The sequence below is a fragment of the Medicago truncatula genome, chromosome 2 (genome assembly GCF_003473485.1).
Source record: "Medicago truncatula cultivar Jemalong A17 chromosome 2, MtrunA17r5.0-ANR, whole genome shotgun sequence".
Lineage (NCBI taxonomy): Eukaryota > Viridiplantae > Streptophyta > Magnoliopsida > Fabales > Fabaceae > Medicago > Medicago truncatula.
Window position 1 is genome coordinate 7,796,651 of NC_053043.1, and position 17,650 is coordinate 7,814,300.

At 33.2% G+C, this 17,650-nt stretch overlaps 1 protein-coding gene across 1 annotated transcript; it reads left to right on the forward strand.

The window, feature by feature from the left end:
- Positions 1–4,750: 4,750 nt before the first annotated feature.
- Positions 4,751–6,336, forward strand: LOC25486097 (probable aspartic proteinase GIP2). Its single transcript, XM_013607291.3, has one exon. The coding sequence runs from the start codon at positions 4,829–4,831 to the stop codon at positions 6,146–6,148; it is 1,320 nt and encodes a 439-aa protein (XP_013462745.1). The 5' UTR covers positions 4,751–4,828; the 3' UTR covers positions 6,149–6,336.
- Positions 6,337–17,650: the final 11,314 nt, after the last annotated feature.

The following is a 17,650-nucleotide window of genomic DNA, read 5'->3' on the forward strand; positions in this document are numbered from 1 at the left end:
ATTCCTAATTTGCAATAAGAGAATGATTATGATGAGGAAATACAATCACCCGTGGAAAGTTTTCTAAAGTTTTAGTACCCTTATTTTAAAATTCAACTTTTTGGTCGCCCCATTTTTTTCTAAAATTTCTCATAAGTCACTTTAAATTTATTTTAATTTCTCAAAGCAAAGTTGCTATAACTGCTTGTATCATCGACTTGCTCATTATCATCCGGTACACTAAAAATCAGTCAAGATTTCATGACAAGAAATTTTTCTAGAAATCATCTATCAATCTGATCATCTCCAATGTCCCTTTATGGAAATCACACAAAGAAGGCTTCGGCAATTAATATGACAGAGTTTGTAATCCTTAATGCGCGTAAAATCAACATTAATTCATCCTCCAAACACTCCGTTGGTGTTAGAAGATCTATGGCATCCCCCAATTTTCAATTGGCTGAAAGTAAATATTGATACTCCCTCCGTTTCAAAATATAAGCAAAATTCAGTTTTTAGATTCAGTCATTTAATGATGTATGTGGTCCATATTATGAACCACATACATCATTAAATGAATGAACCTAAAAATTGAATTTTGCTTATATTTTGAAACGGAGGAAGTAGTGTTGTTGTCAAAAATCCTCCTAAAGCTGCTTGTGGTGGGATTTTCAAGAATTCGTATGGTTTCACCATTGGATATGTTTTGCAAAAAATCTTGTTCCTGAATCTGCATTCAATGCTGAGATTACTGCTGCTTTAACTGCTATTGAGATTGCCTACCAGAAAATTTGGCTCAACCTATGGTTGGAAACTGATTCCAAGCTGACTATGATGGCTTTCAAAAATGCTTGCTTTGATTCCTTGGACCTTAAGAAACAGGTGGGTGAACTTTCAAGAAATGATCAAAGGCATGAACTTCTTAGTTTAGCCAACTTAGGTCTTAATGTTTCAAGTTTTGTTTGGTGGCAGGGATGCACCTAACAATGTTAGAAGAGATGCAATTACAAACAAATATGTTGCATATGCCGAATTTTAAGTTTCTTACCTCATGAAAAAGTTAGGGTTATATTCCACTTTTCTCTTTTGTATGTCTTCCTTTGTTTTTAATGATATTGGTTGGTGTGCTTTGCACTACTCTTACTTTAAAAAAAAAAAAAAAAAACGGGAGTAGAAATTACTTTTATTATTTTTCGTAAAAAAAATCCTTAAATATAATTAAGGACGTCTTAAAAAAAAAACTTCATTCATTTGTCTATTTAGTTATTTATGTATCGATATACCTTTAATTGTTTTCCATTCTTTTGGTATAGCCTTCGTCATGCATCAAAAAATGTATGCCGCCAGCAGTATAATGTCACGGTATTGCGTCTTCTTTTGACGTCATTAATATATGCCTCAAAAAACACCACAAATAAAAAATATATGTATATAAAAAAAAGGCATTCCTTCGATAAAGACAGACAGCTATGAAAATGATGTACATGTTAAAGACATAACAAAATATAATTTAAAGTGGAATAAATAAAATTAAAGCAAGAATGCCCAATAAATAACATATCATTAGGCTGTTTTCCAACAAAAAAGAAAATAGTACAAGACCAATGTCTATTATTGTATTTTTTTATAAATAATCCATATTAAAAACTTTAATTCCAAACTAGCCTACATAAAATAAAATTACCAAAATACTATACTTTTCGGTTTGCATATTGGACCTTGCAAGTTAGGGTACCTCGCAAGTCAAATAATGCATATGCTTTCTACTATTCAACTGAGTGTCCTTTCGCATGTTTTAGATTCAATTTGGTATAAGGAGGCTCCATTTAAGGTATCTTTATTTGTTTGGTGTTTTTTACATAATCGGTTTATTATCAAGGATACCTTATTTAGATGAGGTATCATCAATCACGATCGCAGTTTTGTGTAAGTGGTTGTAGTGCCTTTGAATTGACAAATCATCTGTTTTTATGGTTTTTAGTGCTATTTGGCACCTTGTTCGTCGTTGGATTGGGATTTTTTCGATCAACCCTTTTGGTATTTTAGGCCATTTTGTTTTGTTATGTCATTTAGCACACGTTTCTAAAGTTCCGCGATCTATCTCGCACGTCATTTGGTTCTTTTGTTTTTGTGTAATTTAGAAAGAGAGGAACAACAATATTTTCAATTCAACAGCTGTTGGACAAAATTAAGTTACACTCTTATTGGTGGCAAAATATGTTAATATTGTTTTTGGATATCATAGCCGATGGCTTGTCCCTTTCCCTTGTTTGAGCATTGTTTAATTGCTCTCTTTTATTCTTCTCTTATCATTTTTTATTTGTTCCTTTAATAAACTCTGATCTTCTCTAGTACATCTTGTGCTACATAAAATGTTTTCTTGTTGGAAATATATATATTCCATTCTTATTCATTAAAAAAAACATTTTTTTAGTTAAAAATTGAAAGCCGGAAAGTGAGCTCTACATGAGTTTGAAAGGGTATCTACTCTTGTGGATATGGATATAGAGGCTATGGGAGTAAAATGTTGCAGAACTGACTTTGTGGAAACAATAAATAAAAAAATGGAACAACTGACTTTATGGGAAAACGAAAATAAAAAACTAACATTTTATATTACTCTTGATTTGGCCCAATCTAGTCTTACATATGAAGATGCTATATATGGGAGAAAAATGGGGGAACTGCCTTTTATGGTAAAAAGAAATAAAAAACTAACCTCTTAGCCAAATCTTCTTCAATGAATTTGTGCCTTTCTTATGTGTTAATTTTAATAAAAAAAAAATGCATTAGTAAAAGGGTGCCCCTAATATGGACCCATAAAGGTCCATTGGTGGACCTATGCATATGACCCACAACAACCGGTTATCCTCCATATTTATAATTTAAATGTAAATTTTAATAAAGTGAGATATGTCTCCTTTACAAAATGTCTCTCCCTTCCTCAAAGTATCTGTATTTTACATCTCCATTATTGGACCTTCATGCTTCGCCTCTCTCTCTCTCTCTCTCTCTCTCTCTCTCTCTCTCTCTCTCTCTCTCTCTCTCTCTCTCTCTCTCTCTCTCTCTCTCTCTCTCTCTCTCTCTCTCTCTCTCTCTCTCTCTCTCTCTCTCTCTCTCTCTCTCTCTCTCTCTCTCTCTCTCTCTCTCTCTCTCTCTCTCTCTCTCTCTCTCTCTCTCTCTCTCTCTCTCTCTCTCTCTCTCTCTCTCTCTCTCTCTCTCTCTCTCTCTCTCTCTCTCTCTCTCTCTCTCTCTCTCTCTCTCTCTCTCTCTCTCTCTCTCTCTCTCTCTCTCTCTCTCTCTCTCTCTCTCTCTCTCTCTCTCTCTCTCTCTCTCGTTAGAACATCACCCGACATCACCTCACTGTTCCTCAAGTATTGACCTTCATATCATGACAACCATATGCAACAAAATCACTTGAGAAGAACTTACAAACCACCAAACTCAATGATCTTTAGTTGCTTAATTTTTTATATTTTCTAAGCTAATCGTAATTTTTTTCTTTTCTTTCATATAACGAACGCTAAAGTTAAATTAACAAAATGTTGTTTAGGTTTTTGTTTTTATCACGTAGCCAAGGGTCAAGGGATTACATCCAAAAGAAATATAGGACCGGCATATATGGTAGCCAAAACAAAAACGAAATTGCTATGACATATATGAAAGGTTAATTTTCCTAAAGCAATTTTGAGCAACTCCAAAATAAGAAAATGGTTCAAAATTCTGAAAGTTATAGACAATTTATGTACAACATGCAATAATGATTGCTCAACCTTCATTGTAGATCCAAATCATAAGATTGAATTTGAAAGTGAAAAATGGGTTCAGATCCACTATCTAGATTTTTGTAGAAAACCTTCGACTATTATGTTCTGCTGATGGAAGCAAAACACAAGATTGAATTTGAAAAATAAAAACAAATGTAAATCCAAGATTTGTAGAATCAATGTTGTCAAGACACTTTTTTAGCTCATTCCCCTTCTATACCGCCGACTCCATAAGTGAGTTTCATTGGAGATCTAGCATGTTGAGATGATTAGAAGGATAGAGTCGTTTTTGTTGTCAACATATTGTGATATTATGGGTATTTATTAATTATAGAATAAACCCCCAAAAATTATTAATTGAAGTGACCGGATGTGGTAGATCACTTGTCCAGGTCCACCAGTGCACACTTTTCTTTGGGGTCCATATTAGGGACTCCCATAATAAAACACTACAACATATATGAGATTTAGTAACACTTGAAAAATGTTAGTAAATACAAAAACTGTTACTATTTAGATTCAATAATACTTAAAAAATGTTAGTAAATAAAAAAAAAATGTTACTATTTAAATTTAGTAATATATAAATGTTTGGTAAAGTCTATGTTACTAAATGATTCAAGTGGTAGAAGGTTTGAGCTTTTTAAGCGAAGTGATTAGCATATATAGAGAATAAAAGACAAAAAACAAGTAGCAACAATATATTAGAGTTCATGCACCCAGTTGATAAAGCATCCAAGTTTTATAATATTGACCGTAATGATGGTCATTGTATATAATTTTTTTGTTGACAGCATTGTATATACCAAAGATGAGCTCATTCCGTGAAGATATAAACAATTAGAAACCAAAACTATTTTATTAAAGTAATAATACTGTAAGCAACAATTGTTTATTCCAGATCATACCAACTACAAAGCATATTAAAGACGAATATTATATATATACCACAATATATAGTCAATTAAAAAAGATTAAATAATGTATCAGATTATACATTTTCTACACATATTCATTTCTTTAAAAAGGAACCCTTCACAGACATTAAACACTCATCCATTACCAATAGCATTGAACTCACCATGGCTTCTTTTTCTACACTTTTCTCCACTCTAATTCTCACAATAGCCCTTCTCTCATTTTCTTGCTCATCACAACAGTTCTTCTCACCAGTTGAAAAAGACCCAATAACCAATCTATTCTCCACTTTACTTTGGGTAGGAACAGAACCTACACATGAATTCAATTTTGTGATTGATATTGGAGGACCAATCCTATGGTATGACTGCAACAAAGCCTACAACTCTTCAACCTACAATCCCATCTCTTGTGAATCCAAACATTGCACTAATGATGCTGGATGCACTAGCTGCAATGGTCCTTTCAAACCAGGTTGCTCAAACAATACATGTGGTGCTAACATAATTAATCCATTAGTTGATGCAATTTTTTCAGGTGACACTGGCAGTGATGCTTTGTTCATACCAAAATCTAAAATCAAAGTCTCTGACTTTATCTCTGGTTGCACTGACTCTAATGCATTTGCTGATTCTGCTGACTCTGATTTCCCTCTCAAAAACTTACCAAAAACTAGTAAAGGTATATTAGGCCTTGCAAGAACACCACTTTCATTACCAAAACAGCTTTCATTAGCTCCTTTTAAACTTCTTAACAAGTTTGCTCTTTGTTTACCATCTTCAAACAATCTTGGTAGTCTTTTCATTGGTGGGGTAGGATCTTCTCTTTCCAAGTTTCAACTCACTAAAGTTCCTCTTGTTATTAATCCCTTTAGCACTGCTCCAATATTTACCGATGGTGATGCTTCTTATGAATACTTTATTGATGTGAAATCAATTAAAGTTGGTGGTGAAGTTCTGAGCTTCAAGTCTTCCCTTTTGTCCATTGACAATAAGGGAAATGGTGGAACAAAACTTAGCACAATGAAGTCCTTCACTGTGTTGCATAGTTCCATATTCAAACCACTTGTTAGAGATTTTACTAAGAAGGCTTCTGATAAAAAAATAAAGAAAGTGGCATCAGTGGCACCATTTGATACATGTTTTGATTTGAGCACTATTGGTAAGACTAATACTGGATTGGATGTGCCTACTATTGGTTTGGTGCTAGAAGGAGGTGTGGAGTGGACAATTTTTGGTGGAAATTCTATGGTCTTGGTGAGTAAAAATGTAGCATGTCTTGGATTTGTGGATGGTGGTAAAGAGCCAAGAACAGCTGTTGTTATTGGTGGACACCAGTTGGAGGACATTGTATTGGAGTTTGATTTGGTTTCTTCTAAATTAGGATTCAGCTCTTCCTTGCTCCTTCAAAATGCAAGTTGTTCCAACTCCAATTCAGTGAATAAGATGGTAAAATCTAGTGAAAGTTTCATTTCAGTTGAGTGAGATTATTATGAGTTTAAGTAGCTACTGTTGTTTCCCTTTTAATAATTGAGTAAGATGGTGATTTGTAAACTTTTGTCCTTTTCATTTCTCTCTATGATTGTAACTTATGTTTCGTTGACTATGAATCAATGAAGTGCATGCATTTTCTTTTAAAATGAGGCTTTAGAATAATCATATATTGATGGGAAGACTTCATTATATGATTTATTTTTAAATTTTCAATGAACAATGATGTGATTTGTACTTAGTTATGTTGTATGTATGTTGGCTTTATGTCGATATGAAACATACAAGCTTCTAAAAGTCATCTTACTACTTTTGAGATGTTTTTCAACTTTTAATCACCGTGGACATGTTATGATGTTATCTTCCCTAGTTTGTAATTGATAAATGTTATCTTCCGAAGTTATTATTGGGTTGAGTCACGACTAGGTCGCTTCCTTTTAGATGTTTCGCGACACTGTCTAAATTGTACAAGACATGCTATCAACCACGTCGCCTCTAGGAAAAAACAAGTTCAACTACAATTCTATGATTAATTCTGCATTGTAGCTAATCGTTTGAGAATTACACATCTAATATAGTTCTAAGACCATTATTAATTTAATACCGAAATCAATCAATTATTGTACTATGACCACTCTATCATGATATTACCATCATTCTAACCTTTAACATCTTCAAATATCAACATGGTATCACAACCACTAAAATACAGTGCTACCATCATTTCTAACCTCTAAATTCTCCAAAGACAACAAATATCCAAAAAATATATACTCTTAAGATCATTCTTAATTTCGAATGGACATTATTATTTCTCGAAAGAGACTATGATCTTACAAGTACTCTTTATTCCGAATGAACATATTTTATCAAATGGACTATGCTCTTAAGACCATTCTTAATTATAAATGAACATTTTACCTAAAAAGGACAATGGTCTTAAGAACACTCTTAAATCTGAAGGGACAAAAAAAATGAATAGGAGAGTAGCTCGTTAACACAAGACGAAGGAAGAAGAGAGAAAGAGTTCTCAATAATTTAATAGACCTCTTTGGTGTTCTTTTTTGAACCGGGCGGAATGCTCTATTTATATAGAGATTTTGTAACTGAATTTAGTTGTGGGAGCCAATTGATCAAAAGAAAGTAACCCGTGCAATTAGAGCAAACAAACTAATTGGATATGAATGGAGGAAAGAAAGATATGAAGCTCACTTAGATTCTCAATCTTATCACAACCAACATAAGCAGCTAAAATTATGGAAACTGATATGCACGAATAAAAAAAATATTACTATTATTTTTATTATTATCGGGTACTTGAAAATTAAATATCATAATATAAACACTACTAATATATGTGTTATATTTTATATGGCACCTCCACATTCTATTCTTTCAATTCACACAACACTACCTCAAAGTCTCATGACCATGTGTGTTTAATCTTCCAACATTTTATTTCCTTCGTACTTCAGAGCAATGTTTCAACAAATACATGGTGTTTGAGCATTCTCCTACCCAAAATGGATTAGATTAATAGAAAAATAATGAAAATTAATTTATGGTTGTAGGTTTCGGTTTGGTTTATGAATACAATTATGTGTTCAAGGAAGGTTCATGTTTGAGGCGAGGACGGAGTAGGAATATCCAAACTCGTTAGGGACAAGGATTTCAATTTCTCATCCTTTTCAAAAATTAGGGTAAAGTAACGGATAAGTATATGAAACTTAAAGATAGTTACGGGAAAAGTAATACCCATCCTTGCGCAATTGTCATGCCCAATGACATATTCGTGGCGGTGCTTCTCTATGGACGGATCTTCTGATTTCTTTGACATTGTTTGGTTTTGGCGTGGGGACTGGTGGACAGTTCTTCTCACTTGTTGTGATTTTTTGGGGTTGCCCATTTTGGAGATTTTGTGGTTTATTGGCTTGTTGTTTTTCTCATTTCTATTTTTTTTTTTGTCAGATTTTATTTAGTATTGTTTGGTATTCATGTCACCTATGTAATTTGGTCTCCTTTTCTTTTTATAACATATTTCTGATTTAAAAAATAAAAAAAATTGGACTTATCTACCATATGCAACATTGCATAGACTAAGATTGCTATAAATTGTATTTTTTTTCCGTTGGAAACAACAATTATTTATTAGAAAATTCCAAATTTAGTATTAAAAGCACAAATTTTAAGATAAATTTATTATTTTTGTCTTTTTTAAACTATCTAAGTTTGTAAATGATATAAAACCTTTTTTCCTTTGTCGAGAAATACTTCGATCGGAATAATATAAATAGTATAGAGAAGGAAAAAATGAGGATGTAAAGTAGTGATACATGTTGGAATGTCAATAAAAGTTTGAAAACTAGCATAAAAATGGAGCCATCCTAGCTAAGTTATGAGAAATTCCATTGACTTATTTCCGAATGAACTTAACATCATACTAAAATCTAAAGCTAACAAATTGTTGGAACATTGGTGTGAAGTTAGAAAAAAAATTGGAAGGTTGGAAGATTAAACACAAGTAATTAAAATTGAAAATTGTTGTTTACACATATGATAGGGCTGAAAAACACATGTAAAAGACAAAAATGTCCCGCAGCAGTTAACTATCGAAGTTTAGAACCGACTGCAGTTAACTGCCGACGTAAAACGAAAAAAAAAAAAAAACTCCTTCAGCATTTTATTGCCGAGGAGCTCAAAACTACAATTTTTTTTTACTTTGATATGCATGAAGAGTGGTATTATATGTTATTACTTGATAAATAAAGCTTTACAAACAAAAAATGATGAAACAAGAGTTAAACTACACACATATCATGGTCGGTTATAGAAATTTATTTAAAATAGAGCGCACTATAGTTTGACATAATATATTTAAGAGAAAACTTAGGTACAATTTCTTAGGTGCTTTTGGTATGATTCTTAACTAAAAATACATATTTTTTTGGATATAACAAACTTTGAGAAAATTATGGCTTTGAGGAAATCATGGTAAATTTAGTTAAGAATCATACGAAAAGCACCTAAGGAATTGTACCTAAGTTTTCTCCTTCTCAAAATTAGTTACAAACTCTCTCTATAAAAGGAGAGCTCACCTAGTTCAAAAATTACATCAAAAAATTTCATTGAGTTGTCGGAAACTCTTTCTCTCTTCTCCCTTTCTTGATTTGTGTTGACGAGTTTTTCTTCTCTTCATATCATTTTTTCTGTCCCTTCGGAGTTAAGAGCGTTCTTAAGACCATAGTCCCTTTACGGTTTAATGTCCCTTTGGAATTAAGAATGGTCTTAAGTTCATAGTCTCTTCGATATTTTTATGTCCTTCGGAATAAATAATTATTTAAGATCACGGTCTCCCTTTTCGGTATAATGTCCCTTCAAAATTTTGAATGATCTTAAATTATATTCTTCTTCAATTCTTGAAGAAGTTAGACGCTAGAGGTGTAAAACCATATTTGAGTGATCGTAGTATAATAGTTGGAGAAGTTAATAATTAGCATGGTGGTAACACCATGTTTGAGTGGTCTCAACACCATAATAGAGTGGTGACAATATCATATTAAAGTGATTTCAGTATTAAAAGAATGGTTTTGGTATCATATTGGAGGTGTAATTCTCGAACGGTTTTCTACAGTGCAATAGTTAATCGAACAATTGTAGTTGGGCTTGTTTTATCCTGGAGGCGGCGTGGTTGATAGTCTGTCTTGCACAATTTTGGGCAGTGCCACAAAACTTCTTAAAGAGAGCGACATGGTCGTGACTCAACCTAGTAACAACTTCGGTGGATAATAGAATTTGAAAATCCAAATACAACAGTATAGAAATCCAAAATCAACACAAACGTCTGCAATCATTGATAACTGCCCTAAAATTTGAAACATCATTCCTCTTACCATAAATGATCTCCAACACTATTTTTGAATTCATGTCAAAATCCATATTTAGTAGTTGAAGGTCCCTAGACCAATGCATTGCTGATAAAAAGACAAGAGTTTTTTCTGTGTCAACATCAAGTAAAGGAGATATCCATTATGTTTTAGCTAGCATGAATCTCCCCCCTCCTCATCGCAGACACACATTTCAATGTCTACTTTATTTAGTGACTAAGAGAACAATGCATTGACATTACATTTGTATCGCCCCTCGCTTGGTTTAGTCAACCTCGTATGTACCCTATGGTTTAGATTGTGTATACATGTATTCTGAATGACTTGCATGTTCAAATAAGTGATTCATTTCTATAATATAATATATTTTGTTTTTAATTTTCTCAAATGGAATCAAAAGTGTTGATAGAAAATATTTGAAGGATTATTATTTGAATCAATTTATTTACAAGGATTTAAAAGAAAATATGATATATTTATAGCAACCAAAACTTTTTCTTTGAAGGATAGCAACTAACTTTTTATTTAACCCTATTATAAAAAAAGGTTGGTTGTATTCAACCTATTAATGAGTCGTATAAAGCGGATGAATAGGTTGGAAAAGTAATTTGATTGATCCTCTCAAAAAAGGTAGCACTCCGGTGCCATTAGGGAAGTAATGGCATGTATGATTGCCTCTCTTTCTCCCTTGCCACTTCAAAGCAAAAGCCACCACACCCACCACCACTAGTTTTCGCCGCGTCCGCCGCCAATGACCACCTCCACCGCATCGTCGCCTCATAATCTTTTATCCTAAGGATTGTTTGGTTAAATATGAGATTTTTGGTCCAACTATTCGGATACTGTTAAAACATAACCAATACTCAATTTATTGTATCCTTTGATCCATCCAGTTTCACTTTCACTATTGGCGAATCGTTGGCGGAGGACGACGGAAGTTTGTTTTTTCTATGTTTTTTTATCTGGGTTATGCTCTCTTTTGCGCTCTTGTTCTTGTTCCGGCAGAGGGCGTGGCAAATGAATTCTATGGCGGCTGCCGGCCGACGGAGGCAACTTGTTGGTGGATTAAGGCTTGGTGTGTGGTTGTAGAAAAGGAGAAAGAGAAGAAGATGAAATACATTCTATGAAAAGAGTCCTTATACACTAACCACCATAGGTGGCAATACCACCCATATACCACCCTTGTGTGGCAAAAATTTTATTAAAAAAATTGGTAAAATCCATGTCACCCAAAATTGAAAAAGAAAAAAAAAATTCACTCCTCTCTCTCTTTTGCAATCGCAGCCCTTACTGGCGGAGGTCTTCTCGTCGCCGTCTCCCCCATCCATTCAGAACAGCAATCTCTCGCCCTCTCATTCCCCACTATCACCGTACTCGTCCACAACTCACCACCGTCGATCTATATCTCTTCAATTTCCGGCAATGACGTCGTCCCTTATCTCTTCCGTTTCCGACGTCGGAGCCTCTCTGTTTCTCCCATGCTAGATCTACTACTTTTCTGTTTCATTCCGTCCTCTAACCTCACTGTCTTGCCATCACCAGCGCCGCTTCACCACCACCACACACAAAACTGAGATATACATCCCTTCTTCTCCAGTCACCACCACACCTCCTTGTTCATCGGCAAGGCTTTTGTTGGTCGCCGATTTAAGTGAGGAAGAGAGAGGAGTGGTAATAAAGAGAAGATGGACAAACAATTAAAGAGAGGGAGAGTTTCACAGTGGTTAGGAGAGGGGAAATCTGCTAGAATTATTTTTTAAAGAAAAACGTGTGAGAGAGAAAGATGAAGGACAAAGGTCAGGGAGAAAGAGGGGAAGAAGATGACGGTGTGGGTGGATGGCTAAGGCGGCGGTGGTGGAAGTTTTAGAGAAGAGAGAGATTTGAAGAGGTGAGAGGAGATGATGGGTGCTGTGAAAATACAAAATTACCCCTGCCACATGAGTGATGGTACAAAGTGTGTACAAAATAAAGATGTCAACCTATAATTTTCCCTATGAAAAAGAGAGAGGAAGGGAAATAAAACTAGCTTTATTTTATTTGTTAATATGGAGTGTCATGTGGCATTGTCCTATTGGGCGAGTGGCACATGCCATTACTTATCCAATGGCCCTGAAGTGCTACCCCAAATACATTTAATTAGATAGACTCTAGGTTAATACCATGGATCTAAATTGCAGCAAAAATTGGATTGTGGCACTCCACTCGCCGCCAATGTGATTATTTAGTTTAAGATGTTTTGGTGTTAACCCTTTAGTTCTCAAAGGAAATGGATCATAGTTATCTGGATTTCCATCCAAGATAAAGCAGCAAAAATTGGATTTGTGGCACCCACTCGCCGCCAATGTGATTATTTAGTTTAAGATGTTTTGGTGTTGACCCTTTAGTTCTGAAAGGAAATGGATCATAGTTATCTGGAGTTCCATCCAAGATAAATAAAGTTTGGTCAAAAATTGTTTCATTCAAAAATAGAATTCAAGTTCTCCTTCACAATTTACCTTTGATGGAACTCATTAACCAGTTGCATCTAATTGCTTGGTTAGTGTAAGATCCACTATTTGAATAGTCGTTTACTAAAAATATCAAAGCAAAAATTCGATTCTTTTTTATAAGCAAACAAAAATTAGGAAACGACCAAATTAGCCTATGGTTTTATGGAACACTATCAAATAGGTTCTTAACTTTATGAATATCTCAAAAATATTATCGACTCTGTCAAATTTCATTCATATCAATTTTTCAATAAATGTGTTAGGGACCAATAGATGATAAGTTGTTGAAAAATATAATGACTTATTATAAGTAGTTCAATATAAAGACCAACTTAATACTTTAATAAACTAAAGATTATTTTAAAATATTTATAAATTGAGATGTCTATTTAAAAGTTCTATACGAATTTAAGAACTAATTTGATAGATTACTAGTACAAAATTTGATTTGAATCAGGTCTTTTGAGTACAACCCATTTTTTGGTTATGAGGTGACAAAAGTTGATTTTGAATGAATTAATTCTATAAAATTGATTCTGATCAAAAGTGAGTTGAAAATGAAATGAGTTATGTTTGGATACCTTAAAAGTGTAAGTGATTTATATCAAATATGTTGTTTGGATAATTTGACTAAAATTGCTTTTGAGTGTGTAAATTACCAAAATAGGTTTTAGTGGATGTATATAAATTAAATCCTATTTTATTTATTTACTTGGCACAAAATTAAATCCTATTATTGAACTGGATGATTTATAAAAAAAATTGTGTTGATTTATTTTCCCTTTTATTTATTTTAGTACAATTTATTTATTTATTTTATATATAACGATGGTCAGAGCATTTTATTTCTCTCCAACCAAATAAAAAAACAGCTGCAGACCCCTTGTTTCAATGCGTGATGACACTTCACTTGTGTTTTCAGATATAAGTGCAAGGATACTATCATTTTTAGAAAAATACAAGGGAATTATCATCTTATCTTTTAATGAGAAAAAAAGTAGAAGAGTAAGGGGCAATTAGGTAATATGTGTTATAGCGATCTTAAATGCAGAATTGATTAAACCACCGCATAAGCCAGAAGCTACACAATGCTGCTTCAACTATAATCAATTTGAGAAAGTAGAATTGCTTTTCCCATTATATGACAAACAACTTTTTAAAATAGGAGAACCACGTGTGATAGCATAAACGTACGTTTGAGTGTTTCAAACGTGTAACCAAACATATGCTAAGTGTAGAGAATTTTCACTAAATGTAAAAATTTACAAGACTTCTCTCTTAATAGAGAGAAATTATTCTCTTTCTTAAAATAGAAGAACACTAACGGTAGAGGAAAAACCTTGCAAGAGAAACTACTTTCACTATAGATTTTTTTCTCTTTTTATTTTTTCGTTTTTGTCTAAAAGTCTAATGTTTAGAATTTATCTTTTAAAATGAATAAGGGGAGTGTTTCTACCTTTTAATGTGAGTAATCCCGACACCTGCATACATAGTTGTTCCTACGAATCCGGAGGTTCGGTTCTGTAAGTGAAAAGAGGCCCGTGATAAAATAAAAACACATATTATTTTTTTAAAAGAACAATGTTCTATTTATATTTTTTTAAAAGATAAATACAATGTGTCATATATATGCGTTACATCCAAAGGTGAAAAATACTATCGTATGCATGAGGAACCTCAAACCACTCTCCCAAAAGATATAGTACTTAGTAGTACTACTAGACTATAATTTTTTTTTTAAGCTCATACCTTGGGAAGGCCCGGTTCTATTGAGCGGTTTGCACACTCCAAGGTCCGACCCTGCCTGCATATACTATACAATGTTCGTATTCACTGAGTTAAACTTACATGAACAAAAACTAAGCTATACTTTCTCTCTATATTTTTTCTCTAACTTACAACAAGTTTTAAATTTTGTTGTTGTATTACTACTTGATGGGATAAATGAAAGAAATGTTAACAAGAATAACTTTTGAATGATTTTTCTAGCATTCACTTTTTTATTTAATGAAACTAATATATATCTCATTATTTTGTGTTGGTTCTATTTATGAATGTAGATTGACAATAATTTAAACTAATATAAGAGTGAGTATTAAAGAGAAAATCCAAAAATATAATGCCGATAACACTACTCATTAGAGAGAGAAAACATAGTTTCTTCCATTCAGAAACCGCTTCTCTTTGATGCAAAACACCAAATCTAAGAACTAAGATGTCTCATAAAAGAGCAATAGACCCACAACCACAAGAGTCAATAATGGGTGAAAGTAGGCCCCGGATATTTATTGGACCCACCTCCCCTTCACCATTATTGAAATTTTGAGCCAGCTCTACTGGTCCCATGCGCACAGCTCAACCTGACGTGTTCTTTACGGGCCCAACACCTGCTGATATGTCTTGTACCATCACTGTACGGTAGACACCCAGCCATCCACTTGTCAAATGCCTCCCCAGATTCAAACCCACGCGCCCTCATCCATTAGGCATTAGCGATAGCATTGAACTCACATTGGCTTCTCTTGCTACATTTTTCTCTTTCCTAATTCTCACATTAAAGAAGAAAAAAAACTATTAGAAATTTATAACATTTACAGTTCAAAATTATTTTACAAATACATATCTTTAAAAAAATGTATATGATCTAATTTGAGATGTGAAATTGTAGAATTATCTCTTGATAAACCAAACTAAAAATCATGTTTTTTTTTAATGAAGGTAACAAGAGAGAAGAGATAATCAATCAAAATTAAACAAAATTTATTCGGTTATTCTAATGAACAAATATTATATTCCTTCTGTTTTAAAATGAGTGTCACTTTAGCAAAAAAAAAAAAAAAAGTTTTAAAATGAATGTCACTTTACATTTCCAATACAACTTTAATCTTTTTCTTCCAACTTTACCCTCAATAAATAGTCCAACTTTTCTCTCACACAATTTTCAATGCAACTTTAAATTTGTCTTTTTCTTATAAAGTAAGGGCAACTTAGTAAAAGTGTTATATCTGATGATTATTTCATTTAATTCTTTAATCTGTGTGAAATTGGCTAAAGCGACACTCATTTTGAAACGGATGTAGTATTTTGTAAGTTGTGATTTTTATAGTTGTATGTTAACAAAGATCAAGTGGGAATCACAAAAGATAATAGATCTAAGGGTCATGTTAATTTGTGTCTTAAGGGCATATGTTAAGAAACCCAAAATGAGCAACTTTGCACGGGAAAACATGGTAATTTAACTTTTAAGAAGTTAACTGCACGACTTTCGATGCATATATTTCTATAATGAGTTCTTTAACATATACACTTGAGGATATAAGTTAACATTTGCCTAAATGTAAGTAGGAACAATAGATCTAACATCTACTCTACAAAAGATATTCATGGGTAATGATATTAATTACTCTCCTCGATTCTTTAAAAAAAATGTTATCGCCTCGATTGCTTCATATCTGTACGGATATCTACTAGACGAATATTTAAGAGTGAATCATCAACTTCGTCCCTGAATTTGCAAGCATTAGGCAAAATCGTCTCAAAATTTTGCGAAATATCAATTTCGTCCCTGAATTTCTCTCATGTCCATCAAAATGGTCCCTCCATCCAAAAGGTCCGTTAGTGATGCTGAGTTAGCTCTCTGTATGTTGTGTTGTCATGTACACATGTCAAAAAGGAAGCCACGTGTACAATGACTAAATTGATGAAAACGCAAAAAATTCAGTTTTCACTTTTCAACTGCAATTTTTTCTGCTTTTCCATTTTTACCCTTGTTTTATCCTTACCTTCCACCCTCATATTTCAGTCATACCCATCAAAACAGTCCCCAAACTTTCTCCTTCCCGCTAAAACCTTCATCTCCTTCTCCTCTCCAAAATCATCATCATCGCCGGCGATCAAGTTGCGTTTTGTATTTTGTTCTGACCAAACTGATAGTTAGTTATATAATTCAAGGACTGATTTGATGTTTTTTAACATAATCTAGGGATCGATTAGATGGATAGCCATAAAATTTAAGGACTAATCTGATGTAAATATTTTGACAGAAAGGTTACATGAAGATTCATCTTCAACCTCTTTTCATTACAACATTACACACGTCTAGTACAATTCAGAAGCATGTTCACAAACTCAAACAAGCAAACCATGACTATCAAAAACTTAATAAACCTAAGCTCAATTCCTAAAGTATCAACTTTGTCCATCAACCTCACCCTCCAAAGAACTTCATTCTCACTTTCCTTAGACTTGAACATGAAGATCGATTTTCTAAACATTTTTCGCCCATACACCCACCCCATTATTTCGGATTCTATTACAACAGTTTTGTTTGAAAGAATTTTGGGGATTTTTTGATTTCGGGTTCAATCAAAAAATTAGGGTTTGAGGTTATTTCAATTGGGGAAGAACGTTACCACTAATTATTGGAAGAATTTTTGGGAATTTTGGAGTGTGGATTAAAGATTGTAAAATTAGGGTTTCAATTTTATACATTTGGGAAAGAAATAGTCATTGGGGAAGAGACGTTGGGGAAGATGATATTCTTACATTTTCTGCAATCAGCCATATTAGTTCCTGAAAATGTTGGTTACAATCGGCCATATTAGTCCCTGCTTGTGTGGCTTCTGACATGGCAGTCCATGTGAGAGGTTAAAGACCATGTCAGCTCCGTTAACACCTCAGTTAATTGGAAGGATGAAATTGATTGACATTTTACAAATTCAAGAACGAAATTGATATTTCGCAAAATTTGGGGACGATTTTGGCTGATGCTTACAAATTCAATGACGAAATTGATGATTCACTCGATATATCAATTTTTTTTTAGAGAACATATATCAATTTTTTTATTCAAAAAATGCATTTATTTATAAAAATATTGTTCTTACTAATTTACTAAGAAATACGGATATTTGCAGGTGGGAGAGTATCACTAACTACGTCCACACCTTCTTATATGTGACCTTTTTTTTTTTTTTTTTCCTTTCTATTCTTGGTATAAAACCATTTTCCAAAATATCCATGTATCCTTAAATCTCCTTTTAAAAGAAAATGCACGCACTTCATTGATTCATAGTCAACAATACATAAGTTACAATCATAAAGAAAAATGAAAAGGACAAAAG

What these genes read in the sequence shown, in the direction of transcription:
- LOC25486097 (XM_013607291.3), top strand. Translation starts at nt 4,829, where the DNA reads ATGGCTTCTTTTTCTACACTTTTCTCCACTCTAATTCTCACAATAGCC.